This window comes from Poromitra crassiceps, assembly GCF_964638095.1.
Source record: "Poromitra crassiceps genome assembly, chromosome: 3".
Classification (NCBI taxonomy): domain Eukaryota; kingdom Metazoa; phylum Chordata; class Actinopteri; order Beryciformes; family Melamphaidae; genus Poromitra; species Poromitra crassiceps.
The window spans coordinates 40,436,133-40,463,747 of record NC_139625.1 but is presented as its reverse complement, the minus strand read 5'-3'; the positions used below and the strand labels follow the sequence as shown (position 1 = coordinate 40,463,747).

The window sequence follows — 27,615 nt, the reverse complement described above, 5'->3', positions numbered from 1 at the left end:
CTATCCATCCAATTTACTATGAATTCTGTCTTTGTGCTTGAATAATGGTAAACATGCACTCAGTTATCTGGCTCTCTCATCCTCATCCTCTCATCCTGGAAACTCTGAAATCGCCCGAGCTTAAATGGCAACCCCAACGAATGAACCTTTTTTCTCCTGCAATAAATGAGATCCCAAAAGCCTCTGGAGGAATATGCTCCACAAATACACTGGCATGGCCAATCTGTGAATGCATGCATGCAGAGCGAACAACACAAGGGTGCAAAACACACACACACACACACACACACACACACACACACACACACACAAACACACACACACACACACACACACACACACACACGTGTGTACAGTACGTACACACGTGTGTGTACGTACTGGTTCACAGAACCAGTTCACCAGTTATAATACTCATGTAGCTACATATTGTATATATTTACTCGATTTGATTGCACTTGCAACTTTGTGATTGTCTTTAGTTATCTTCCTACTTCTTATCTCTGTATATTGATGTGACCGCTACGCTGCATACAGACACTAAGACAAATTCCTTGTATGTAACTTGCATACTGTGGCAATAAAATTGATTCTGATTGTGATTGTGATTCTGATAGAACAATCTGCTTGCTTTCCTGCCAGTTCTTTCTTTCAGGTCCATGTACAGTGTGTTGTGATCCAGTAAGAGGTCTTGATCTGTTTCAGGTCCATGCAGGGCCGGCGCCAGGATGAAATGACTGAGGGGGCTGTTATAACTGGGGAGGGGGCTGATTTCTTTTTTTTTTCTCTTTTTTTTAATATGATATTTTTATATCGTAAAACAGGTTATATACCGCTATGCCTATTTCTGGACTTTTTAACCATAATAACCTCTGAAAAGCACAATAACAACACAAGAAAGACTACTATTCAAAATCAAATAAAACATTTATTTCACAGCAGCAGATTAAGGCATTAATAGAGCTGAGCTTTGCATAACGTGAAATGCGGGACCTGTCTGGAGCACTCTGAACATATATGTCTATATGAAAAGTCAGAGAAACAATTGCTGCAAAAATCGACAAAAAAATAAACAAAATAATAGCCAGTCAGTGCCAGGTTCATTAAATTAAAGAAATAAAGTGATCAGATGCGTTGTCTCCATCTTTCTGCTCATGGCATGCTGTGTGCTTGGGTGCAGCTGATTTCTCTCTCTCTCTCTCTCTCTGTGTGTGTGTGTGTGTGTGTGTGTGTGTGTGTGTGTGTGTGTGTGTGTGTGTGTGTGCGTGTGTGCGTGTGTATGTTTTAATCACATCATGATCACTACAACATGCAGTGAGGTTCAAATTTAATAAATAGCTACATCTCTGACACCTTGTGACAACCAAAGCACAGCAAATAGTGTTTCCCTGCCAATTCTGAAACAACAGAGCTATGTTTATAGGGGGTAGCCTACTGTACATCAACTTAAACTGATCAAATTTGATGAAGACTGCAGAAACAGCAGCCGAAACATGTCAGGTACAAACATTGCCTAACTGGCCTTTATAGATGAACTATTCTATCCACACATTTTTTTTTTTTAAGTGAGGGGGCAGAAAATTGAACTGAGGGGGCAAAGCCCCCTATCGCCCCCTCGTGGCGCCGGGCACGGGTCCATGTACAGTGTGTTGTGATCCGGTCAGAAGACTTGGTCTCTTTCAGGTCCATGTACAGTGTGTTGTGATCCGGTCAGAAGTCTTGGTCTCTTTCAGGTCCATGTACAGCAGTGTGTTGTGATCGGGTCAGAAGTCTTGGTCTCTTTCAGGTCCGTGTACAGTGTGTTGTGATCCGGTCAGAAGTCTTGGTTCTGCAACGCCTCCCCCTCCAGAGCCACATTGCTTTTACATTGAGGTTATTTCACTCTTCACCTATTCTCTCACACACCCCCTAACAGAAAAGACAGACTTTGGTTTTATCAACTCAACTAACAACGGCAGAATTCTCATTATTGAAAGTACAACTCCCGAAAGGCCAAAACAGGTAAAAAAAAAAGCCGACCCACCGTTAATGTTGTATCGTGGGGAAACTGAGGTCACACCCCTAGCGCGAGTGACATGCCTATTTAGAGTATGAAACCAATCGGCGGCCCACGGTGCTGCTGACACTGCACATTTCTCCCAGAGACCTTTTAGCAGGAAAAGAGCAGGGTTGCACATTATATCCTCACTCCTCTCTACTCTCTCATCTCATCAGAGGTCTGCTATCACAAGCAGCTCTATACATTTACCACAGCCCATCCCCCGCATGACCATCAATTAACACAGTACACTCACCCACCACACTGCAATGGCCTGCCATCAGCATAGTAGCTGGCTGTCCCATCAGCCGATGTGGCATTAAGGAGTGCCATCAACATGGTGACAGACAGGCAGAGAGACAGCCACTTCTCTAATCTGCTTTAACGGGGCCAGGCCTGACATAATCTGCATTCATGCTAAATTATTGAGCGACCCGGCCTGTAGGCAGTGGAGAACACTACAAGCCATAACATTACAGTCACATCAGCAGGCAGTGGAGAACATTACAAGCCATAACATTACAGTCACACCAGCAGGCAGTAGAGAACACTACAAGCCATAACATTACAGTCACACTAGTCTTGCTGGCCAGCCTCCTCTCCCTTCCGTCCGAGGAGTCTGGCACTGCAGGTCTCCATAGTGGGATTGCGATGGGCGGCGCTTAGCGGCAGTGCCCTTGAAAAATTGTTTCCAACAATCCAATTTGCCGTTTTCAGCGTGTAGCAACGAGCTAGCGTGTAGGTTTCTCCGATTAGCTTGCTAGCTAGTTAGCGTTGTTGTTTTCACTGAGGCGGCAGGGCACTATTTACAGCAACACACAGGGAGGAGGGAGTGGAAGCCGCTCTGATTGACATGGTCAGAGCCAATGACAGAGTTTGTAATAAGCCAGGAGTGGACATCCGGCGGCCACCGAAACAGTCGCTCCAATGGGAGAGCAGAGTAGAGCAGGGGAGGGTTTATCCCAGTTGTGGAGACCTGCGGCGCCAGACTCCTCGGACGGAAGGGAGAGGAGGCTGGCCAGCGAGACTACAGTCACAGCAGCAGGCAGTGGAAAACACTACAAGCTACAACATTACAGTCACACCAGCAGGCAGTGGAGAACACTACAAACCAGAACATTACACCTGGCACCACAGGGATCTTGCATGTGCTGATGTATAGGGTACCGCAGTCCTAAGAGAAAACGCTTTAAAAATCATAAAGGTGGTCCTCATTTGTTGAAGATTATCTTGCTGAACACAAGGTTTGCTGTTTCATACACTTTTGTAAACCACAGACCTTATTTCGGGCATTTAACCAAAATCCCATAGACTTCCCGACGAGGGAACCAGGAAGTGCATGACTTCTGGGTTGGCCTACAAAAAACAAAAAAACATCATACCTGTCAAACCCCGTCATACCTGCACCAGAAAATAAGGACAGTTGCATCTCAGGATGTGGAGATGTCAGATGTGGAAAAACTCAACATTTGTATTCTCATGCAGGAAATGTCTAAATACAGCCTCACACTTGCAGAGAGATAATTCTGATAGACACCACGTCACAGTCACTCATTGTAAGCATAAATCAGCCTGAGCGCTCAAGTTATCCCCATCCATCAATCTGTCTCATCCAGGCTGCTCTGTGTCACGCTGTAATCATGCCTAGGTGGAATCTGTCCCATCCAAGCTACTCTGTGTCACGCTGTAATCATGCCTAGGTGGAATCTGTCCCATCCAGACTGCTCTGTCAGGCTGTAATCATGCCTAGGTGGAATCTGTCCCATCCAGGCTGCTCTGTCAGGCTGTAATCATGCCTAGGTGGAATCTGTCCCATAAGCTGCTCTGTGTCAGGCTGTAATCATGCCTAGGTGGAATATGTCCCATCCAAGCTGCTCTGTGTCAGGCTGTAATCATGCCTAGGTGGAATCTGTCCCATAAGCTGCTCTGTGTCAGGCTGTAATCATGCCTAAGTGGAATCTGTCCCATCCAGGCTGCTCTGTGTCAGGCTGTAATGCATAGGTGGAAAAACAGCAGCGCTCTGTTAATCACAATACAAGACACTGCCAGGTATCCACTTACACTTTTACCGCTCTGGGGAAGCAACCTCAAATGACTTCAGCCACAGACACACTACCAGTCACAAGTCACAGTCACACCTGATTCAATGTAGGCTATGCCTTTCATTATTTTGACACGTATGTGTTAATAAAACTATATAAGTGTTAAGAATAGCATCATAAACACATTTATTGTTCCAATATAAGACATTTATAAGTACTTCTAAGAAACGTGTTAACAGTTCATCCATACACTGCTTAAAGAACCCTTGAGTGTCTTATAATCATCATCATCATCAGTATATAAATGGGAGCTAGGGCTCTGTGTCTCTGTTTCTGTCTGTCCCACTGATGACATCATCAGTGATGTCATAAATTCACTCACTCACACACACACACACACACACACACACACACACACACACACACACACACACACAAGGCTATAGTTCAGTGATGATGACACTGATGACATCACTGACTGATGATGTCACAATGCCTATGACATCATCAATGCATATGACATACTCAGTGATGTCATAAGACGATTTTGGTCAATGCCTCTTATTATGTCACAATGCCTGACATCACTGATTATGTCACAATGCCTATGACATCACTTCCGGCCGGGACAAAAATTGAAACAGAGAACATTGCCCACTTGCTCCCTTTTATAGACTTTAATAGACTAGGCATCTCGCGCACTATGCATGCTCGTGCACAGTGTGTTGTGATCCGGTCAGATAGATAGATAGATAGATAGATAGATAGATAGATAGATAGATAGATAGCTGCTTAGCTAAAGCTAGTTGCCAACTTTTAGTTTAAACTTATCCTTTCTTCTTCTTTAAAGTTCTCTCAAGTCAAAGTCTAAACTAAAAGACTAGTAATGTTAAACTTACATAGCTAATAGGTTCCTGAGGACCAACTCACTTGGGAAGTTTTCAGTTATTTGGGACCCGTTTCTGGCCTATCTCACGGGTGACTCACCTGGCTGGTTTCGCGTGCGTGACGTATGCTAATACCGAATGTTGACAATAGTATGTTTGTTTGTTTGTTTTTTATTTATTTTTCTTTCTTGTGTCTGAGCGTATTTGTTTGTCTTGTTCATGTTTTGTTTAAAAAAAGTTTAAAATAAAATATTGGGGGAAAAACAAGGTAGCCTACATAGCTAATGTTAACCAGCTTGCTACCAGGAGGGACTGTTGCCTTAGCTGACTGGTTAGCGTGTTCGACAGCCGTGTCCAACAACATTGTAGGGGGAGGTAGTGTGAGTGACCAGTGACCACCACTTCAACCCGGGGTTATGAGAGCACGCTTGCCCTTGGCCATTTCGATTGTCCCTTAAAAAACAAAAAACAAAAAGAAAACAGCTTGTTACCATAAGAATACGGCCATCTACACTAGTTACCTCAAGCGTCATCGCAAGTTAGGGTACACGTTGGCAATGGCATGCTAAAACGAGTGGGTAATTCTTACAATAACGCCTTTTACCGCATTTCTCATTAATTCAGCTCTCTTGAGTTTTACTCAAGTTGTTCATGAATTAGCGTTAATCTGTTTCACTGAATATTTACCTTTACTCACCTCACCTGAGAACAATCACAAAAAGTGTCACTCTTGACCCCAAACCAGAAGGAGGACCATGGCCAATCAATGCAAGCAAGTGTAGCGCACCATCTACAGGTTCAACTGTATAATTGCATGTAAAGTTCCACGAATACTGAATTGAATAGCCTACCTACACAGTACTATAAATTCACTAGATAGGATTACATTCAGTGTGAATATAATTGGCTAATGATTATTAGTGAATATGAAATTTGTAAATTAATGAAATAGTAGTAGTGTCTGTTTTTAGTGTCTGTATGTATCATGTGAATCTGTTTGTAGGCTACTGTATACATGGAACATGTACAGTAGTGCTCATTCCAGATGGGCAACCTGTGAAAAGCAAAGCTGTTAATAAGTGCATAATAAATGATTTATTAACTTTAATAAGGCATTGTTCTTGCTTTGGATCCAGTAGCTGCAAAACGCATAGTTATCAGCTAATAAATTGTAACACTTATAATGTTAACACTATTTTCTTTCCAAAGCCTTTGCCTTTCCATCAAGGTGTTTTGTTTAACAATTGTTTTGGTCACTGCATGATTCCATTTGTTATTTCATTGTTTTTATATTTTAACTATTATACTAAAATGTGGGAAATAGTATTCAGCCCCGCCCACTTGACCCAGTTGTGTTAGGACTTCCTGTTCAAAACGCCATCTGTTTTACCTGCTCAAACCTAGTCTGATTCACTGGCTGCAATTTCACATTGAGTGGCAGATGATTCTAGAGGCCGATAACACAATGAACACAATAAGTACTGTACTGTCACAGGAAGTGTCAACACAATAGGAAGTAATTGGCTGACCCCTATGTTGGAACATAAGGTGCATAGTAAAAGGGGGGGGGAAAGTGTGGTGTGTCCAAACTTTTGACTGGTAGTGTAGCTACAGTACAGATTACTTGTATATTTGAGTAAATATACTCCTTCTTGCTTTGTTGATATTGATCATGTGGCCAAAAACAAACCTAATGCAGCATTGGCACTTTCTCAATTCACAGGAAATGCAGTGGAAATGGAAGTCAACTAAAGCTAGCTAAAAGGATGCTCAGATGAATGCACTTAAATTCTCGCCACATAACACACATTACAACCGCCAAAATAACACAAAAGTGTCCTCTGTAAGACAAAGATAGTGTATTTCAACAAAATATCTTTAATAGATATAAACATTTCTTTACACATCACAGCTCAAAGGAAACAGAATCACATGCTGTCACACATGTTAAGAATGAAGGTGCAGGGGCGATCCGTCGGGGCTCGTCTCGTCTTCAGTTTGAGTCCGTCTCCTGCTCTCTGTCCTGTGTCGTCTGCTGCCTATCTCTCCTATATTGCCGGTCACTCTCCACTATATATTCTAGCTCTTAAAGCAGGAATGCATCAAAAATAATCTTAAAAAAAATAATGAAGGTGCAAATTCAGATGAGCGTCAAAGTCTTCTCTCTTATTTACAGGTTGTACAGTATCAGGCTATAAAAGAAAACAGTACTGAGGCTTAAATAGGGACTTTGTCTCATATTATGCCAGGTCTCTCATCTGCAGACCAAATTCAGGTCGGCTTACAAGCAGAAATACCTACTACAGACAGCTCTGTAGCTGGAGTTTCAGGATTTACATGTCTTTATATGCAGTCACATATTAAACAGTACCGCTTTAATCTATGGAGAGCATTAAGGATCAGATGTCTCTGGTGAGACCTTTCAGCATGCTATATGGATGAAGGAAGGGATCAGCTCCATGTAGTATTTTACATGTTGTCAACACTAGGTGGCATTGTCAATCGATCCATTACAGCAAGCAAGGCTGGGAATATACTGTTATGCTTTCAGGAGGAAGAAACAATTAATATTTTTGATTGTTGAACCCTGTTGAAGTATCTACAGCCAAGCCCTCAAACAAAAGATTGACTATGATGAGTTAATGCAGATGTGTAACTGCATATGGCTGTTGTTTTGCCTTTGTTGGCCACCATCTTGATCATAAATACTCTATACAGCTAGCATCAAGGGCAGAGGTGACAAAATACATGTGAACATTATATATTTACAAAACAAATGTGGCACTATCAAGCTCATTGTCTTTATGACACCCATATTGTTTTGCGTGTGTGTGTGTGTGTTTTCACCGTTTTTACAATATACCTTTTTTAATCAGCTTGTGACCAGTAGTCCCATTAAACATTAACTTGCAAGAACGCTCTGGAAATCATACAGTCAATACACTTGAAAAATCTTTTACAGAAGACACACAGACAGGCACTAGACCTTACAGTGTTTACAGTATGTGCTACCGATCTCCTTGACCAAGCGTCTGTCTGTGTCTACCTACCCACAGTGCCATTAAAAAAACATGGTGTCTTGTAGGACAACATATCCCATCTCTAAGAGCATGTTTTCTTTTCGTTCGATTAAAAAAACAATAATGCTGTTCTCACTGAATTGGGAAAATTTAACAATATCTAGACACCAGTAAAATCCACAACACACCATCACCCTCTATCAGAACAATTTTGAACTAGGTTAAGCAACTCTCATGTGGGATGAAGAAATTTGAAATTGTGTTGGCAACTGAGTTAGCTGGGAGGCCAAATGACAGGAGTGTAATGGGACATTCACTTTAAATCCTTAGGGTTAAGTTCAACACCCTGCTCTCTCAGACATGCAGGGATACCTACAATCCATTCGATTGAACACAAAGGGTCACATCATCCAGCAAATCCTAGGGAAGGGACTGCATGCCGATCAAACCTGCTACACCTTCGCCCCTCCTCTTTTTCTCCACTCCTCTGTTCTTTCCAATAATATGCATCCATCTCTCATGGTAAAGAGCCACAAAGCTGAAGAAGGATGGCAAGTAAGTCTATTTTGGCATGAGTTTATAAAAGCCGAAGTGATACAGTTCGGTGAGTGAGCTCTGTGTTTCGGGAGGTCCTGCAGGAAACCGTTTGTGTTGGGTGAGGAGAGATCTCGTCAAGCTGTGTGTAGAGTATTGAACAACTGTGGAGTTTCAGATCTACTTAGGTAGTGGTCAAGCTCCAACTGGAGAGCAGCGGGCGGCAAGGCATGTCAGTTCATGTCGATGGTGTTGAAAACCCACTCAGTGAACTTCTTGAGCTTGGTCGAGGCGCTGTAGGACTCCTCCTGCAGACGCTGGTTGTCATCTCGCAGGCTCTGAATCTGGGTCTGCAGTGACGCCTTGGCATCCTTCTCCTGGTGGAGACAAAGAGAAAGAGTCCGTTTTGAGAAAAGTCAATTCTCTGCACAATGTGTCATCACGATTTCAGACGGCAGCCCGTCTTTATTGTCACACGAACACACTACAACACATGCATGCGGCCACTACACACACTCATGCTGACGGTGGCCGGTGAAATATGTCCTCTGCATTTGACCCATCAATTCTCTGCACAATGTGTGCATTAGTACTGCTGTAACCAGAAGCTACCATGTGCAGCAGGCAAAAAAAGATCACAGGAGCTTTGGGTTATGTCATGTGCTTATGCGTTTCTCACAAAACACATTCTGAAAAATCTGTTGTTCCCCTTAATTAATTAATTAATTAATGCTGCTCATTAATGCCTCTTTTCATCCGAAGTCTGTGCTGGTGATATCATTTTTTACCGAGCTTTCGACCAGAGTGGCGCTGTGACGGCTGGGGTCTAACCCAGAAAAAATTATATCACCAACACAGACTTCGGATGAAAAGAGGCATTTATGAGCAGCGTCGAGCTTTCTAACCCAGACGTCGAGAAGCTATGAACCCTTCTCAAGTAGGTGGCTTTGAAATGTTTCTGTGACACTAGTAAATACGTCCGTATCGCTGATTTAGACAGCTTGGGAGCCAAAGCCGCAGGCAAGTCTATGTACGGAGACGGGACTCTTTCTAGGGTAGCATAATCTACACAGAAAGACGAGAAACGGGGCTAGGAAGAGCCAAGACTAGCACCATGGCGCTGCGCACGCGGCGACCCGGCTGAGGGCAGCAGATGGTCTTTTGGAATCTGTACATAATGCAACAAATGTTTATGTATTGTATAATATTGAAGTGTGCCTTATTACTTTTTCAAACTAGTAATAATGTATCTCAATTCTGAAGTGTGCCTTCATTACTACTATCAAATTAGTAATGATGTTGTAATTTCCACTACTGTCTGATGTGAACCAAAGTGCCCTTCTGGGACATGTATTAAACTGATTGATTGATTGATTGCTTCCTCTGACACATGCGCAGTTACCAGCAACTTCTTTTCACCTGACAGGGGGAGCTTCTCTAGCCTGGGTAAACCCATCCCCCACGTGACCTGCTCTCAGACCTGTTCTCAGTCACTACTAGTGACTGGGAACTGAGAGAGCAGGTCACGTGGGGGCTGGGTTTACCTAGGCTAGAGCTTCACTGGCAGGACTTACACGTGGGAGGATCACGCTATTCCCACCAGTTCCCTTCCACCCCGACCAGTCGCCCCGACCGACCAGAGGAGGCACTAGTGCAGTGACCAAGGCACATACCCTCAATCCAGCTTCCCACCCGCAGACACCAGCCAGTCGTGCCTGTATGGATGCCTGACCAAGCCGGACGTAACCTGTGACCCTCGTGTGTTGGTGGGCAGGGAATCTACCGATACACTACCTGGGCGCCCTCCGCTCGTCTATTTTAAACACGACCAGAGATGGTGTGGCAGTTAAGACAACCACCAACCCACCTGGAAGGGAACCACATGTACAGTACATGTACACATTTTATTTGAAAGAGTTCAGGAATAACCACCTCAAAAACAATCCTTGAAGAACAGTGCGGTCATTACTTTGATAGTCTCGCCGGCCAGCCTCCTCTCCCTTCCGTCCGAGGAGTCTGGCGCCACGGAAACAGGCAACAGGGATAAACCCTCGCCTGCTCTACAGCTGCTCTCCCATTGGAGCGACTGTTTCGGTGGCAGCCGGATGTCCGCTCCCGGCTTATTACAAACTCTGTCATTGGCTCCGACCATGTCAATCAGAGCGGCTTCCGCTCTCTCCTCCCTGTGTGTCGCTGTAAATAGTGCCCTGCTGCCTCAGTGAAAACAACAACGCTAACTAGCTAACGACAGAAACCTACACGCTAGCTCTTTGCTACACGCTGAAAACGGCAAATTGGATTGTTGGAAACTATTTTCCAAGGGCACTGCCGCTAAGCGCCGCCCATCGCAATCCCACTATGGAGACCTGCGGCGCCAGACTCCTCGGACAGAAGGGAGAAGAGGCTGGCCAGCGAGACTATTACTTTGATGGTATTGTAAGCTCTGAAGTACCTACCTAATTAACGCTTGCTATGTTAAAGCTATGCAGTTTTTTCTTACATTAAAATAAATAACAATGAATGAATAGGATATGATGATATCTCCTTGTCAATCTGAGTCTGTGTGTAACTCAATGTGTTTGATATTTATGTGACTTTTATAAATCCAGTTTTCCTGAAATGGGCTTTTCAATAATGTTCGGGACGTTTTCAGCCATAGACCATTTGCTATGGGCGCAGCTATCAGTGAGATGGGCTGCGGCTATCAAGTGCAGGGAAATCATAGCAATGACAACAATGGTGGTAATTTTGTAAGAAACTAAAGAACAGTGAAGCTAAACATTACCAGACAAAATCCTTTCAAAGACATGGGTGAACATTGGCATTACTTTTTTTCATTGCTTTAACAGCTGTGGTGGCTTTAAAAATGGCGCTTACCTCAGTCAAAGAGGAGTGGACTTATTACTCTCCTCTCAGAAAGAATAAAGAGATGCCTCTGAGCTACAGTAGGGATGTCACGGTTAATCGTTAACCGTTTAACCGCCGAGAACGTCTGATCGGTTAAATGGCCAATTTGCATATTAATTTGCATACGTGTTGCCAAAGTGGCGAACTTTTTCCTCCTTCGTGGGAAACAATGTTAACCTAAGTACATTAAAAAAATGTCACAGGGGTTAAACTAGCATTATATAGGAATTAAAAGCTCCAGCCACTGCCAATAACATTAATTTAGAAAATGCCGTCTTTTTCTCAGCGCTTACTGGAGCTGTCTCTCTCTCATCCACTAATCTTACTTATCTTACTGGAGCTGTCTCTCTCATCCACTAGCCACCCCACCCCCCCGCTCTGAATTTCTGACCGACAGCTCGGATCTTTCTGAATGAATTTAGAAACACACCCATAGCGAAACAATGAGCTCATTAACCCATGTTCTATCATTTCCTTAACTCAGCTGTGTGCTGTGTGGGGCTGACTGTGGGCTGAATATAACTCAGCTGTGTGCTGTGTGGGGCTGACTGTGGGCTGAATATAACGTTAACGTTACGAGATGCCAGGCAGTGAAAAACTGCATTGCATTCTGCATTGCATCCTGACGCCCCGTGGAAACTTCACTACAGCGACGCTGCAAATGAATGGGCAGCAGTGACAGCCGGCGTCTACACGCGGCAAACGTCGCTGCAGTCTGCAGGCAAGCAGAGGAAAAATGCATTGCATTTCTTACTTGCTCTTACGTTTTTAGACAGATTGCTCGTCTTGAAGCAACAAGCGTCTTCCACGCACATCGATTCTACTGAAGAATATCCACACTTTAAAATGTTTAACGTATCCTCTCCGTCATGTTAATGTGTGTAGGCTATCTCTGAGTGAAGTGAAGCGCTGCTGCTGAAACCCCTTGCGCTCCGCCACACAGATCAGCAGCGGCCAGTCCGCTGCCCTGCCTTTCTCTAGACCAGGGGTCCCCAACCTTTTTTGTGCCAAGGACCGGTAGATGCATGGAAAAAAAAGTTGCGGACCGGTTGTAAATTTTAATGGTTTTAGTTACATATATATTTACTCACCAGGTGGTGACAAAGGGTAAATAACAGCCTTTCGTGTTGTACTGTATGTAGCCTATATAGGGTAAATAACAGCCTTTCGTGTTGTACTGTATGTAGCCTATACAGTATTTATGTTTTTGTTTTAACTACAAACATAAATAAACGTCAACTTGAAACTATGTTTCAACTACCACACACAGCCTATAAGATTATAGCCTATGTTTATTAAAAAAATAAAAATAATTTGGACCGGCTCGTGGCCCGGTACCAAATGCGTTGTGGCCCGGTACCGGTCCGGGGCCCGGTGGTTGGGGACCACTGCTCTAGATGACGAAAGAGCGAAAATATATCACTATTGCAGACATTAATCTATGACATCAGACATAATACATAAGACTAATGTCAAATTCAAGCGGATTTTGTAGTTTGGGAAGCACTGCAGTAGCGGACTGTCATACTGTCTAAAAGAATGGTTGCATATGCCGTGTGTGAAACCCAATGGAGCACTGGAATGAAAGGCACGGCCCAGCTGTCTTATTTCACGTCTTTTTTTAATTATTAACCGATTAAGGGTGTCAGTTAATCGAAAGTAAAATTAACAGAAAATCCGCATCCCTACTCTGAGCCATAACTCACCTTCTTCAGGTCGTCCTGTAGCACCTTGACCATGGACTCCAGCTGGCTCACTTTCCCCATCAGACAGGCTGGAGTCTCACTGTAGGGAGGGACAGCCACAACATTAGCTACCATTGGGGAACGAAGCAGTGGCCACAGGCAGTGGTGTCCAGTCCTGTGCAACTTTAGCAGGTTCTCATGCCAACCACACACTACAGCGCCTGAGACTATTGTACTTTATATCAGAGAGGAGTGATTAATGCCATCAGCTGCCGTAGTGTTTGGTTGGACTGAAGACCTGCAGCGTTCTCCATGGTACAGGACTGGACACCAGTCGCTTAGCAGCATTGGTCACAGGCCATGAACTGAAGCGTCTTACCCAGGCGAGGGCTGTCTCGGGGGGGCTGCCTGAGGCTCAGCCTGCTGGGGGCTGCTGCTGGCTGCGCTCTCAGCCTTGGCGCTCTCCTCTTGGGCTAGCAGGACTAGCCTCTGCTCTGAATGGCATACAGATTAAAGACTCAATGTTAATCTTCAGGTGAGAGATAAAGAATAATAGTGCCCTCTTCTGGTGGGAATAAAGATGACAGTTGAGCTGCTTCAGGATATCAAGCATATCCTATTCCTTTTTCCTCCCCAAATCCCCCACTGAAAAGTAAGATCACAGATTCTTCCCTTTTAACCTTTAACTCCAATGATCTTTTAGAGGAGACGAAAACACAGTGTGCCTACCCTCGAAGGCCTTGGCAGCGTCCACCAGGTGGGCCCAGTCCAGCGGGCCGTCTGCCCCACTGCCAGGGAGGGGCATGAGGACAGGATCTTGCAGCTGCTGCCTCTTCCTCTCCTCCTCTAGCAGTGAGCTGTCTGGGGCTGACAGGTCTCCTGAGGGGGGTAAACCAGGAAGTCAGACACACTGGACCATATTCATATCTGTTCTGCTAAAATAGAAAACTTTTTTTGGCAGCCAACAGGGACTATACATAATGAAACTGAAACATAATTAAACTGAAGAGGAGAATACTTGAAGCTTTTGGAGAAAGAACTACTGGTTTGAGGTTTTCAGACAGCCATACCTTCTGTCTTCTGTACATTTTTGGTTAAATACTGTAAAAGTTGTGTGCTTTCAAGTAATGTGAAACATTTACATGTGATCAGGACTATTTCCTGCAAGGCCTGATATGATTTGACCATACAACTGCAAATAAACTGCCTCTTTGCAAAATGTCAAAACTGATTTGTGTGGTTCTTGGTCTGAAGGCGTTTGCCTTAAGGCCCAATTATACTCCATTTTCATACGAAAATAAATGTGCCTGTTTTAAATGATGTAATTGTCACTGCCCACATACTTCCATGCGTCTTTCACGTTGGTATCATGTTAAGCAATACATCCACTAGTGGGCAGTAGAAAGTCAAATGTGTGAGCGTGTGTGTGGTTCTGCTCCATTTCATGTGTATCTGTAAGCTTTCAGATGACGGACAGAAATATGCACAAAATGAAGGCAGAGTACGGACAGAAGGCTCTGTCCGTCTCCGTCTCCGTCTCCGTCTTTAACGTAGAGTATAATTGGGCCTTTACAGGGTTTGGCAAAGTAATTGGCATCGCCATTTATTAATCTCCTACGTCAATAAACGAGGGTCCCCGGGAAAATATGAAAGGGACAAAAAAAGACACTGGAATCCCTTCTATGATCAGCTGTATATACGGAAGGCTCACCCAGGGACTTGTGTGAGGGTCGTCGGGTGGGCGCGTGGCGGGCGGTGGGTGAGCGCGGCATGGTGGAGCAGCTGAACAGCAGGTCGGTGGGCGTGTCGCGCGGCCCACTGCAGAAGGAGGGCTCCCTCTGCCCACTGTAGATACTCTCGTCTGATAGGGTCCTATGCAGGGAGCGACGGCTAGGGGGCGGGCCCGGGAACAGCGGCTTTGGAGAGAGGCGGAGACAGACAGGGGTTGGCAAGACACAGGCAAGTCACAAAAGGTTTATAAGCAATTTCAAAAAGTATTTCATTGGAAGAATTCTTCTTATTCAATTTGTATCAAATAAACTGATGGGAAGAAAAACAGAAGAGTGCAAAGAAAGGTTAATGTTTCTTGAATTACAGCACTTTAATTCTATGCTACCAACAGCCACTGCCTTTCTTGGTACCTTCTCTTCGTTGCTGGTGGGTGGAGGGCTGTCGAGCGTGATCAGCTTCTTCAGGTCTTCTTCCAGGCTGGACTTGGGAGCGTGGCGCTGGGGGGACTGGGCGCCCCGAAGATTGGCCCGGAGTTGGGGCTGACCCAGGAGTCCATCACTCTGGTGACGTCTGGAGATAGAGGGCCAATCTGTTAGACTGGCCAAGACCCAACTCAGATAAATACACAGTATCTGTACATCACAGCAGTATCTGTACATCACAGCAAAACCTTTTGTTTATTCAGAGTGACCACTTCAAACTTTATTATACACACTATATAGTAAAACAGAATGCAGTGGTAGTGGGTGGGTGAAGCCTAGAAGTTAGAGGACTTTGCCTGTGATTGAGGTTACCAGTCAACAAGCCCTTGAGCAAGGCACTTAACACGACTTGCTCCAGTGGAGCTGCAATGACAGGTAACAGTAGAATAGGTTGCAAGGTGTGAACAAGACAATAGTTGTCATCCGTCACATATGATGCAATATGGCCCCATCTGGGCCAAACAATAACAAATATGGCACCGTGTTTAGACCTGCAATTATAGCTTCTGCCTTAGGCCAATCGGTATAGTTTGAAAATATTGTAACGCAGTGGTGAGATGTAACGTTTCTCCAAGTTTCGCCAAAATGGTGGTGTCTAGAGATATGTGACTGACTGATGGATGAAGAACGAATGAAAAAGAGCAAGCATATTCAGTCAACCTTTCCTGGGAAAGAAAAAAAGAGCAGTGACACTGCAGAAGCATCAAAACTCGGCAGCACCACAAGGTGGCAGTGTTGCCTGAATAAAAAAAACACCACAAACATGCAGTGAGCAGCTTGTGAGAAGCCCTCCTTCCACCAGTCTCTCAAACATCAACACCACAGACAGCGGGATACATTTCTTCACTGAATGAAAATGCTTTCACAACATCCAGCGCAGCATGACTTCCAGTTCTAAACATTCACAGATGCAAAGCAAAAACTTCGCTCAGCCATTCGTCTTGTTAATGCTTACTTGCGGGTGCTGCCAAAGTCCACAGAGTTGACGGTGCCCCCGGGTTTCCTCCAGCCAATCAGGTACTTGGACGTGGCTCCCTGGCGGGGGTAGAAGCTCTTGGGCCCTGGCGAGTGGGCGGTGGGAGATGTGGCTGCTGCGGCTGCCTCCTCCTGGGGGGAACCGGGGCTGCAGCCCTGGCCCATGGGGCTCCCCGAGTGGCCAGAGCTCAGGGTGCTGGGGGGGAGGTGAAGAGAGGTCACAGACTTTTACGTGATCACAAAGTATAATAACACGTGTTTATCTAGAGAAGAAGGATGAGTAGCTGAAGAATAGGCGCCAGAGAAAAGCCTAAAAACTATTCATCATGTCAAAATATTAGCTATGTTTTTTAAATTTATTTTGTTTAGTGTAGTTTTAGTTTGTATACTGTCACCCAGACCGCCACTTTCCTTCTTCTAGCTCTAAACCGTCGGATGGATGTGCGCAGTCTGCGCACACGCGCACACACACACACACACACACACACACACACACACACACACACACACACACACACACACACACACACACACACACACACACACACCTTCCTAGAAAAACAATATTTAGTCTTTTCCATCACTGCATCTCCTACTATATATTTCGGCTTCAACTGATGAATTCATAAATACAAAAGGACACAGTGTCCTTCCACTTCCTTCATTTCCAACACTTTCAAATCACATTTCTCCATTTTGACATGAAAGCATTGGCGCTTTCAAACAACAAGATTTGTTGATTTGTTTGTGTGTGTGTGTGTGTGTGTGTGTGTGTGTGCGTGCGTGCGTGCTATAAAATAAAGTTGCCGGTGTACAGGTGTATTGGCGCAGTATTTATTTTGGGCCGATTGAAGAAGAGAGGGAAGAACATTTCAGTTGATTCAAAGGGATTTAGAATAGGGAGAACAGTGCTTAGCTCACAGTCTGCATTTCCAGCAACTTCAAGCACTCCCTTTCTATCACAAATGCTGAGAGACAGACTGACTGACACACACACACACACACACACACACACACACACACACACACACACACACACACACACACACACACACACACACACACACACACACACACACACACAGTTCCTTGTTCCTCTCTCCCTCAGTTAACGCCAAACCGCAGAGCTTTAGACTTTTCCATCTGGGACAGTACAGGATATATCTGGACTACAATGAATCACTGTCTGTTTAAAAAAACATTGATCAAATTCCTCTGCTTCCTAAACAGCTGACTCCAATAGAACGACAGCACACCTGGAGTGGGAGGCGCCGTCGTAGGAGCCATTATCAGGCGGCAGGGGAAAGGCCGAGGGACTCTCGCCCGGGATCTCGACACCTCCGACGGGAACCAGAGAGTCCGGATTAGGGGGAGAAGCGCCCGCTGGGTCGTCCTGCCACGGGATCTTGTCTTTGGCCCTGAAGGCACCAGTGGAGGAGGCCGTGCTGCTTTGGGTGGCGGTGAAGGAGGTGGCATCGATACCGCTGTCGGTGGAGGTGCCCTGAAGGTAGCCGTTGAGCTCGAGGTCACTCCGCACCCCCGACCGCGAGCCCACTTCGTACCACTTCTCGTCACTGTGTGCAGAGCTGGAGGCGTTGCTGGAGAGCGTGTTGCTGCTCGATTGGCTGGAGGAATACGGACCGTCCGCCTATTCGAAGATAGAAGACCAAATTATTATTTTCAAATAATAGACGGAGATTAGAAAACATCAATTATTCTCTACATCATGACGACAGTATTGGATGTTTCCCAATAAGGTCTTACAGTGTGTGCCCTCTATATCGCTTGGAGGACTCAGCAACATTAGAGTTATATTTGTAGTGGGTGGGTGGATGGTTTATTTATATAAGGACAGATATATCCACACTGACATATTGCAAGCAGTTGCTCATTCCACTGTAGAAATTCAGCTGATGTTGGGAAATTGTCAATGACTGCTCTTCGCGCAGGTTGGTCTACATGGTCTACTTACTCAAAAGCACTCGGGCAACATTGGACACAATCATTACCAGCAGGGCTTAAAATTCACTTTGCAAACTGGGGGGGCATTCCCACCTTATGTTCTTCAGATAAAAAAAAAAAAAAAAAAATCCCACTGATTGTCACACACCGAGTGTGCAAAATTTGTTCTCCGCATTTGACCCATCCCCTGGGGGAGCGGTGAGCGGCAGCAGTGCCGCGCTCGGGAATCATATGGTGATCTAACCCCCCCAATTCCAACCCTTTGATGCTGAGTGCCAAGCAGGGAGGCAAATGGGTCCCATTTTTATAGTCTTTGGTATGACTCGGCCAGGGATCGAACTCACAACCTCCCAGTCTCAGTGCGGACACTCAAACCACAAGGCCACTGAGCTGGTTAGGGGGGATTTTGGGGGGGATCTATAGACTTTGGGGGGGATTTTTTCAGTCAATACTATAACCGACAAATATCTGCTTCTCCTGTCCGATAAGCGATAATAATTTCACATTTTTGTATTTAAAAAAGGAAGTTCTCCTGTAGTTTATGCACACCTGAGTCTAAATTACTATGACTTTTGTCATTGTGTTTTATCCAGAGATGGGAAGTAACGAAGTACAAATACTTCGTTACTGTACTTAAGTAGATTTTTCGAGTATCTGTACTTTACTTGAGTATTTAATTTTCTGACGACTTTTTACTTTTACTCGTTACATTTTAACACAAGTATCTGTACTTTTACTTGTGTACATTTTCAAAACAGGTTCGTTACTTTTGTTTAAATGCACGAGGATGTAATTAAAAAACGAGTAGAAACGGGAGAACGGAGCAGAAGTAATAGACGAGTTTCCCAGCGCTGCTGATAAAAGCTCATTCCAGCTCCGCCAATAGTATGACTTGGCACTCCTCCGGGGCGTGGACAAAGAAGAGAAACACGGATTTTCTCTGGGGGGAGACACACGCAGACATTAGGAGCCGTGCAGACAGCCAGCACTTATTAGCGCTCCTCTTTTTGCAATTAATTCTCTATAAGTACGCGCTTAGCGCGCATCTCTTTCAAGAAGCATTTCATCGCGTTTAAAAGCTGGTGGTGTTTTTTTTAGCACAGCGCTCTGGGCGCTGAAAGCTGAGGAAAGTTTTAACAGGAAAAGCGCCCTGCTCCTCTTCACTCCTCCCACCTCGAGTCTTCTCCCAGGAGAGGAGGATTTTCATCTCGCTGCTTCCAGAGTTGCCAATCATCTGGCTTTTCCAAGGGTTCTTTTTTAAATAACCGCTCCCTACATTCAGTTTGTGCACTGTCAACATTCAGCTAATATGGAATATGGTGGTGTTCTAACACCAGAGACAGTTCTGTCTTAATAATAAACCTTGAATTTGTGAATGTGATCAACCTGTGGACATTCAGTTCCTTATCCATTAGGTATCAGTATCATATCAGTCTCGAGTATTGTGATTCTGCACTTTGTAAGGGACACCTTGTATCCAGCAGTTAAACTTGTCTAACTATTTGCACATTCATATATCATGGAAATATTAATGAGGGAGGACTAGATATGATTTTAATGGGGGGTTTTTTGTGTGGAAAAACCATAGCACACTATTTAAAGTAGAGTTTTAAGATGTGTAAAACATTTGTAGGGGATCTTTTATCCTCAAATTATATTCTATGATGTGAGGTTCAGTCATTCAGAAAGATACGGTAAAAATACTTTTACTTTTACTCGTTGGGTACATTTCAGAGCCTGTACTTTTTTACTTTTACTTGAGTAAAATAATTGAATCAGTACTTCTACTTTTACCGGAGTAGTTTTTTACACAAGTAACTGTACTTCTACTCAAGTACAGAATGTCAGTACTTTTCCCATCTCTGGTTTTATCTGCAGACTTAGGGCCTGTGTCCACCTAGCGTCTTTTCCTCAGGCCCAGCGTCTTTTTTCAGTTGTTTCCAATGGGGGGAGAGCGTATGCGAGCGCACACGGACGTCTAGAGAAAGTGCACAGCGCCCAGCGTCTTTTTTCTGCGTTTTTGTGCGCCCGGCTCCCAGCGCTCCCAGCTGAAAATATTTTAACTTTCAGAAAGACGCTGGTGTCGGCTGCTCCTTTTCTGGTAACTAATCATATGGAAAAACTATTGCAACAGAGACAGAACGGCTCAATTGTGGGAGCAGATCGGCTAGACACTTAATATTTCTGGTGAGTGTTGTGCTTACTGCTTTTAATAGCGTAGCCTACCTGTGTTGTTAGCATGCTAGCTGTCAGCTATCAAGCTGAACTAACGTTACTTGCAGACTGCTTCCTTGTATATTGTGCGCTGGGATCAGCATTCCCCAGCGCACTCCCAGCGTTTAACGTCGGAAAAAGACGCTAGGTGGACACAGGCCCGGCTTTCGGTTCTATCAAAGCCTTTATTTTTTGTATTGAGTAATACACTACTAAAACACTCATATATTATATCAGAAGTGTTCGTTTTGAGTTCACAATAGTGATGTCAGTTAGATTTGGTTACATCTGCCTTTCTTACTGTCATGTTACTGGCAAAGCTGTTCGAATTTTGCATTGGGGAGAGTTATATTTACATTAAGTGAATGGGCAGGCATGGGAAGTCTGTCTGTCCCACTATAAACCATTATGTGTCGTTCCTCTTTATTGAAAATGTTCCCACCTGATTAAAGAAAAGACATTATGTGATGTTGACTTATGTTTTTATGTATTGCATCAAATATTACATGTTTTATTTAATCAGGTGGAAGCATTTTTCAATAAAAAGTGAAAGGACACAGATATTTAAGCAATATAGCATGAGAGCCAGTGTGTTGTGCCAAATATATCCCCCTGATCAGCTGTTATATAATATAACTGCTGAGCAGGGGGATATATTCCACAACACACGCAGCTCGAGTGCTATATTGCTTTTATAAAACGGTTTCCAAGTATGATAATATAATAATAATAATAATACTATAAGTCCGACTCCGACTGGCATGTCATTCTGATAGAGTCAGTTGAAACACTACTGTAAGGCGGGACCGCAAGAACATGCGGGTGATTTGATTGGATCGTTCTGGAGACTGAAGTTGACATTGGCCAATCCTGGCGCTTGCTGAGTAGCTGAGAGCTTTCTGGAAACCCCGACAGGCAGGCAGCTCGAGCGCAGCGTTGCATTCTCAGCGCTTGCTGAGAAGCTGAATGCTTTCTGCAAAGCCCGACACCAACTAACGTTACGGGGTTAAATGCGGGGTTAAATGCGGGGTTAACAGCCTTTCTTTTGCAAAGAAGACATTAGCCCGCATCTATTCTTGTACAAAACATCATTTTCTGCGAAGTATTAGTAAAGTTATAAGCGAAGATCGATTCACAAGGATCTGACCCATGGCCATGGGTTATTGAACTCGGTTACTGGAATTATACAATGGCTGTGAACCAATCAGATTGCTTGATTTGAGAGAGCCGTTTTATAATATGGTTTATAGAGGGACTGACTTACCCTGCATTTAACGTTAGCTCCCGTTAGCCACTGTAAGCCGGCTGTTTAAAATGATGTGTCCTCCGTATTCAGCAACATTGGTTCCGCACTGTCGGCTTAACATAATAGACATCGGCATGCAAACAATTGCGCGACTTCCCCCGCATTATAAATTACAAATCTGCAGGAATTGACAAAAATATGCGCAATTATCGCAATCCCGCGCCAAATTTTAAGCCCTGACCAGGGAGGGATTAAACTAAACAGCAGCCCTTTAGTTACCTGCCTACTCTGCCTGTAACGCGCCGTCCAAGAGGTGTGAGGAGGGTTAAGCTCACCTTAGTGCTCTTGTTAGGAGATACGTGGCCACTCTGCTCCAACTGCTGGAGTCGAGGCATCACTGTCTTGGAGAGCACAGGGTCTAAAGCAAGCAAGGAAATATGGGTAACGAAGTCTTTAGATTAGTGATAGCTTAGTAGTTGGATGCCATCACTGACTCCGAGAGGAGAGTCCATCATGTTTCTCTTACCTGTACACGGTTTCTCCCCCAGCCTGCTGGCTGCTTCCCCCTCCCCAGGTCTGGTCCATCCGACACCAGCACTAGTACCAGGGGCAGGTTTGACTCCGTTGACCCCGTCACCCACCACCTGGCGCTCCGATGAGACTGGGGAGTGGCGGTTGTTGTTATTAAACCTGGAGGAGAGATGGAGAAGGTCACTTAGTGCCAAGTAGTGCACTCGACAGACTGAAGCCATTTTCACACATGCATACAGGAAAATTACCTGTAAATCAATATCGGCCATTTCCCGGAATTTCCCTTCACACCTGAGCGCTCGCATGTGTGAATATAGTCGTCAAATAGCCTGTATGTTGGGGGGCGGGGCAGCACTGCGGAGCGGGTGGGGGGTGGAGGAGAGTGCTCTGGGGTCATGACGTATAAACTGTGCTGCAAGGCAGTCAGAAAAAACAAACAAACATGGAGCCGGCGTCCACTCTTTTGATAATATTGCTGACACGCTTTTTCCTCAAACGTAGACAGCGACGCAGACAAATTAAGGCGAAGATGGAAAGGTATATACGTGCGAACAGAAACAGATTCATGTTCGTCTTCTTCGCTAAACATCGTGCAGAATATGACGATAGACTAAACCGGGGACAGATTATGACAGTGTTAAGTACCTCTGCGCTGCTGCGTGAGACTAGAGCCGTCTGGAAGTGAGAGAGACCAGGAGGGAATTTATTTTGGGAAGATGCTCTGAACAATTTTGACGACGTGGAATGGAAGCGTCATTTTCGCATGTCCCGGTGTACTTTCGACTACCTGCTGAGTCTGGTCCGACCCGCACTAACACGCAAGATCACCCGGTGGCGAAAACCACTGGAAGCGCGTTTGCGACTGGCAATAGTGCTTTGGTGGTCAACACCACCTGAGACAACGCCCATTGATACAGGGAAATGACTGGACCCGTTTCCTACTTGTGTCCCTTATCGCGGCATACCGCTCTTCTGACAAGATCGAAACTGGTGAAATGTCCACGATGACGGGGGAACGCTTATACCGGAAAACAACATTCACACATGAAGGCATTAGACCGCTTTCCGGTCATTTAGCGGTAAAAACCGTATGTGTGAAAACGGCTTGAGGTTCAGCGTTGGTATAATCAATCTTCAGCACATTTGCGTTGAACTTCTCTTCAGCCTCTGTAACAGACAGTGAAGGACAGGTGAACCTACCCATCAGGAATGGACTTCTGTCTCCAGTGGGTGGAGCCCACGGTGCTGCTGTCTGTGTAGGACACGGAGGAGGAGTTTGCGTTGTGCAGTGAGCGACCCATCACGATGGAACAGGCCAAAGCGTAGTTGTCGTTCCCCGGAGAATATCTGTGGGCACACACAGGGATGATAATATAAGCTGAGGACATACTACAGCTATGATATTTAGTTTCATTCAAGTTACATGGACTTTTCAAGACCGTTTAATGGAAGTTGGAATGAAATATGAAAACACTTTCTCAATTGAAACAACTGTCAACTCATCGGGACTTACAGTAAGTCAGGATGACTGCTGATTTACAGAAACGGAAACATTCGTAAGACCTGTATTAAAATCCTTTAAAGTTTCAACTTAGATAACATGATTTAAGACATTTTTGTACCTTTTGGGGTTGAGGGGTCGTCCGTCGCTGGACACACTGCGAGGGATGGCAGCAGAGTTCCGGTCAGTGAAGTCCGAAGGCGGGGCCTTGATCAGCGTTCCCCCCGACCCACCAGTGCGTGTCTGAGGGCTGGACGAGGTGCGCGGCCACTTGTTGTTGTTGTTGCTGGTGCGGAAGGGGAACTTGAATTCATAGGGCATGCCCTCCTTGTGGTTCTTGTAGTCCACCAGTGGCATGTGGTAGATTTCCGAGCAGCCTCTGTTGACACGTGAAGCATTCACAGTCAGAACACTATACTGACAGCCTCATCAAAGCCACAGACAGCTGCTGTCTTAGCCCTTGTTCACACAGCACGCCGAACGTAAGCAGAACTGAAGCTTGAAGCAGGCACAAGCTGAACGTACGCCTAACCGTTCACACAAGACGCCTTCTCTTTTCCTCTCAGCGCCTTGAACCCGCCAACAACTCCCATTGACTTCATGCCTGGCTTCACGCGTCACGCTTGGAAAATAGGCATCAATCCTGAGCGATCGCTTGAGCGTGGCTTCGGCAAGGCGTCAGTGTGGCACGCGTGCAGGTGGTGTGAATGGCTTCGCCTGTTAACAAGGCCTAAATGAAACTTGTGGGTTCAGCGTAGGTACAGCTTAGGTTGAGCGTTGCTTCGGCGTACTGTGTGAACAGGGGCTTAGTGATCAATGATTCATCTGGTTTACGGGACAGATTTGTGTAGCAAGTGTAAACAAGATAGTCCTGATTGAGTGTTGTGTGTGTCTACCTGCGTGGGGTGGAGTCATCATGTGGGGGGATGATGACCACCTTGACAGTGACAGAGGTTCGGAGCAGGTCGATCATCTGCTCGTGGGACAGTGAGGCTACGGCCACCTTGCAGATCTCTACCAGCCGGCTGCCCTGCCTGAGCCCAGCCTGCCAGGCGTAACCGTAGGGCTCCACCTCGGCCACGATGCCCTCAAAGTTGACATGGAAGCCCAGCTGGCCCAGGGCGTTCCGGCGCAGGGTCATCTCTGTGGTCTGACTGCCCTTGGTCAACAGCTAGAGGGTGGAGGGGTGCAGGTGGAAGAATGTAAGAAATGTACAATGTTTGACAGTCACAATTTCTAACAAAGCCTTCTTAGCCTTTTGCAGGTAAACTAATATACTCTCATCTACCGTACTCAACTCTCATCTAAGTTTAATCTCATCTGATCTGACCCTAGCAGCAACTCACACAAGTTGAAACAGAGTCTATCCATGACAACCTATGAATATGAAACCCTTCAATTTGGATGGCTAGGTGCACTTCCAGAGAATTGATGAAAGTTACACACCCTGTCAAGCCCTTCTCCTACCTACGTGTGAAGTCGACTGAGAGGTAAATAGTGGTTAGTACTATAGCCCTGGAGCCAACCACAACAGCAGCAGTGCCGGATATCAGGATACAACTCTGTTGCATGTCAGGATGCCCACAACAAAGGCTACGGCACAAAATATCACACTCCTGATGTACAAAGAAAGACACGTGCCAACACTGCTTAGCATGCAATGGTAATTCTTTACCTTGTTTACCATCAACAACTACAATTGCATTGTCAGAAGAGCGAAGCAGATACCTCACCACAAAGCATTGCCTTACCTGCACCACTTCAAAAATAATGATATCATGTCACCAAATGACTATGTATTATGCTTTGCATGGCTTATAATCACTATGTATTATGCTTTGCATGGCTTATAATCAAATAGTTACAACACAACAGCTGTGGCTTTGGTTGACAGTATAATTAAAGGCTCTATCATAACATCCACAATATGAGTTCATGCTACTGTTGTCACGGAAGTGGACAGTAGACATAACATGTGTCCAACACGGAACCATAGGAATGAAAGTCACTCAAACCACCAAACAACTTCACCAAGTACCTTTTTCTTACATAACTGCCCTATGGTCACCAGCATATTCTAAGGGGCACAGCATATTATATTGGTTGATGGTAAATTTGGCTTTTTATAAATTACACAAATCCTATTGTTGCACTCATTGTTAAGTGGCTCTTGATAAGAGCGAGATAGTAAAGGTTTCATTACAAGCTATTAGTCAGTGACGGGTGTTTGGCACCGTGTGACCTGTGATAGCTACAGCAGATGGTGTGTGTGCTAATAAGACGTATTGTCAGGATATCATAGACAGCAGCTGTGCACCACTGACCTCCAGTCTTTTGACTACCTCTCCAAAGTCCTCCGTATTGTTATTGATGGAGCGCAGTGACACGCTCTCGCCACGCTCGTAGTAGATCTTCATGGAGGCGGGGCTACCCGATGACCAGCCGATCACGTCGCGTGTGGCACAGTTGAACACCACGGCCTTGGCCTCCTGGTCCAATAAGATGATGAAGTCATTGGAAAGGGCCAATAGACACTCACGCTCGGCGCCGGCCACCTGATCTTCAGCGTGGACCTGCCAGGTCACCGCCCCCAGGCTCCGAAGCTCCGCCCCGTTGTACGGACGCACCTTCTCCCGTCGCTTGTGGGCCAGAGAGATGAAGGGGAACTTCCCAGTAGGTTCGACTGGAGTGCTGGTCACATGACGCTCCGCCAGGTCTCGCAGGTACTCCTGCCGTGTGCGTGTCGCCATGGCACCAAACTTGTCCGACTTGTGGGCGGCGTTCTCAGCGTTGATGACTTTGGCCAAAAGGAAGTCCCTGAAGACAGTGGACTTGGGAAAGGTCACGCCCTTGGGGATTGGGGGGCCGAAGGAGGGAACGTCCTGGGAGCGGGTGACAGCCACACTGCAGAGAGAAAGAAAGAGAGGCGTGGGGAGGCAGGGTATGAGTTAAATAAATTTACATTTTAGGACATCTATAGTAGTCACCCTATATACACCCGATATGCCTTTGTGTCAACACCAGTGGCAGAGGAAAAGAGGCTTAGTGGGAAACGTCAGAAGGACAAATAACATATATGGGCTCGTAAAAGAATAGTGGAGATATCTTTGCATAGTTTCCCCTTAGGTATTTTTTTTTTGCCTTTGACCCGTTTCACTTGTGAGTATAAAGGAGGGTGTTAGTCTCTTGTGGGCAGGGCTCTCCTCTTGTTACCGTCTACCTCTCCAATTCCAATTCTACACAATGGCTGTGCTAGAGTTGGCTTTCTATCAATTAGTAAACAGGTAGATAATGCTAGCTCATACCTGTTGTTCATAAGAAACTGGTTGTAAAGCTATACTACTTAAATAGCTTTAGCTTAAATTTAACTAACAAAATGTGCTTTGATAGAAATGTTGAATGATAGACATTTGGACCGCATGCATCTGGTAGCATGTTAATGCTCTCCCAGTTTTAGGAAGAGTGGCAAGCAATGGAAGCTACTAAAGCATACACACTTACAGCCTGTAGAGAAGAAGCCTTGTGAATAGGGAGAGACTTGGGCTTGGGTAGGCTGATGTGACGGTCATGACAAGCCTCCATCCAGACCATTAAACAGATAACCCTGCAGCAGTAATGTTGCAAGCCATGCCTGACTACACGCGGTGACATATACATAATATAGATCCAATCACAGCTGACAAGCCAGCTGACTCTTCATTACATCATGGTATGGACTGGAGATGGAGTGCTATAGCTAGCGCCTAGCGCACTAGCAAGAAACAAGAGCGTACTCCTCCTTAACACATTAAGTGCCAGAGACGACCTAACTCGTCTTACATAATCCAGCGCTTAAGTGCCAAGGACGACCTAACTCGTCT

At 45.2% G+C, this 27,615-nt stretch overlaps 1 protein-coding gene across 2 annotated transcripts in view; it reads right to left on the bottom strand.

The window, feature by feature from the left end:
• Positions 1–6,880: 6,880 nt before the first annotated feature.
• LOC310772685 (signal-induced proliferation-associated 1-like protein 1) overlaps positions 6,881–27,615 on the bottom strand; it is a 78,600-nt gene continuing 57,865 nt past the window's right edge. The window contains exons 9-22 of one of the 2 annotated variants that reach the window (XM_083632549.1): positions 26,080–26,659; positions 24,652–24,926; positions 23,877–24,134; positions 23,455–23,601; positions 22,250–22,413; positions 22,059–22,141; positions 17,558–17,949; positions 16,282–16,497; positions 15,255–15,441; positions 14,825–15,029; positions 13,843–13,992; positions 13,493–13,607; positions 13,135–13,213; positions 6,881–8,898 (exon numbers count right to left, since the gene is read on the bottom strand). In XM_083632549.1, the coding sequence (XP_083488675.1) occupies positions 8,755–8,898; positions 13,135–13,213; positions 13,493–13,607; positions 13,843–13,992; positions 14,825–15,029; positions 15,255–15,441; positions 16,282–16,497; positions 17,558–17,949; positions 22,059–22,141; positions 22,250–22,413; positions 23,455–23,601; positions 23,877–24,134; positions 24,652–24,926; positions 26,080–26,659 (2,995 nt within the window). In that variant the 3' untranslated portion in view covers positions 6,881–8,754. The remainder of the gene's footprint in view (positions 8,899–13,134; positions 13,214–13,492; positions 13,608–13,842; positions 13,993–14,824; positions 15,030–15,254; positions 15,442–16,281; positions 16,498–17,557; positions 17,950–22,058; positions 22,142–22,249; positions 22,414–23,454; positions 23,602–23,876; positions 24,135–24,651; positions 24,927–26,079; positions 26,660–27,615) is intronic. The other variant, XM_083632550.1, reaches the window with a different exon arrangement.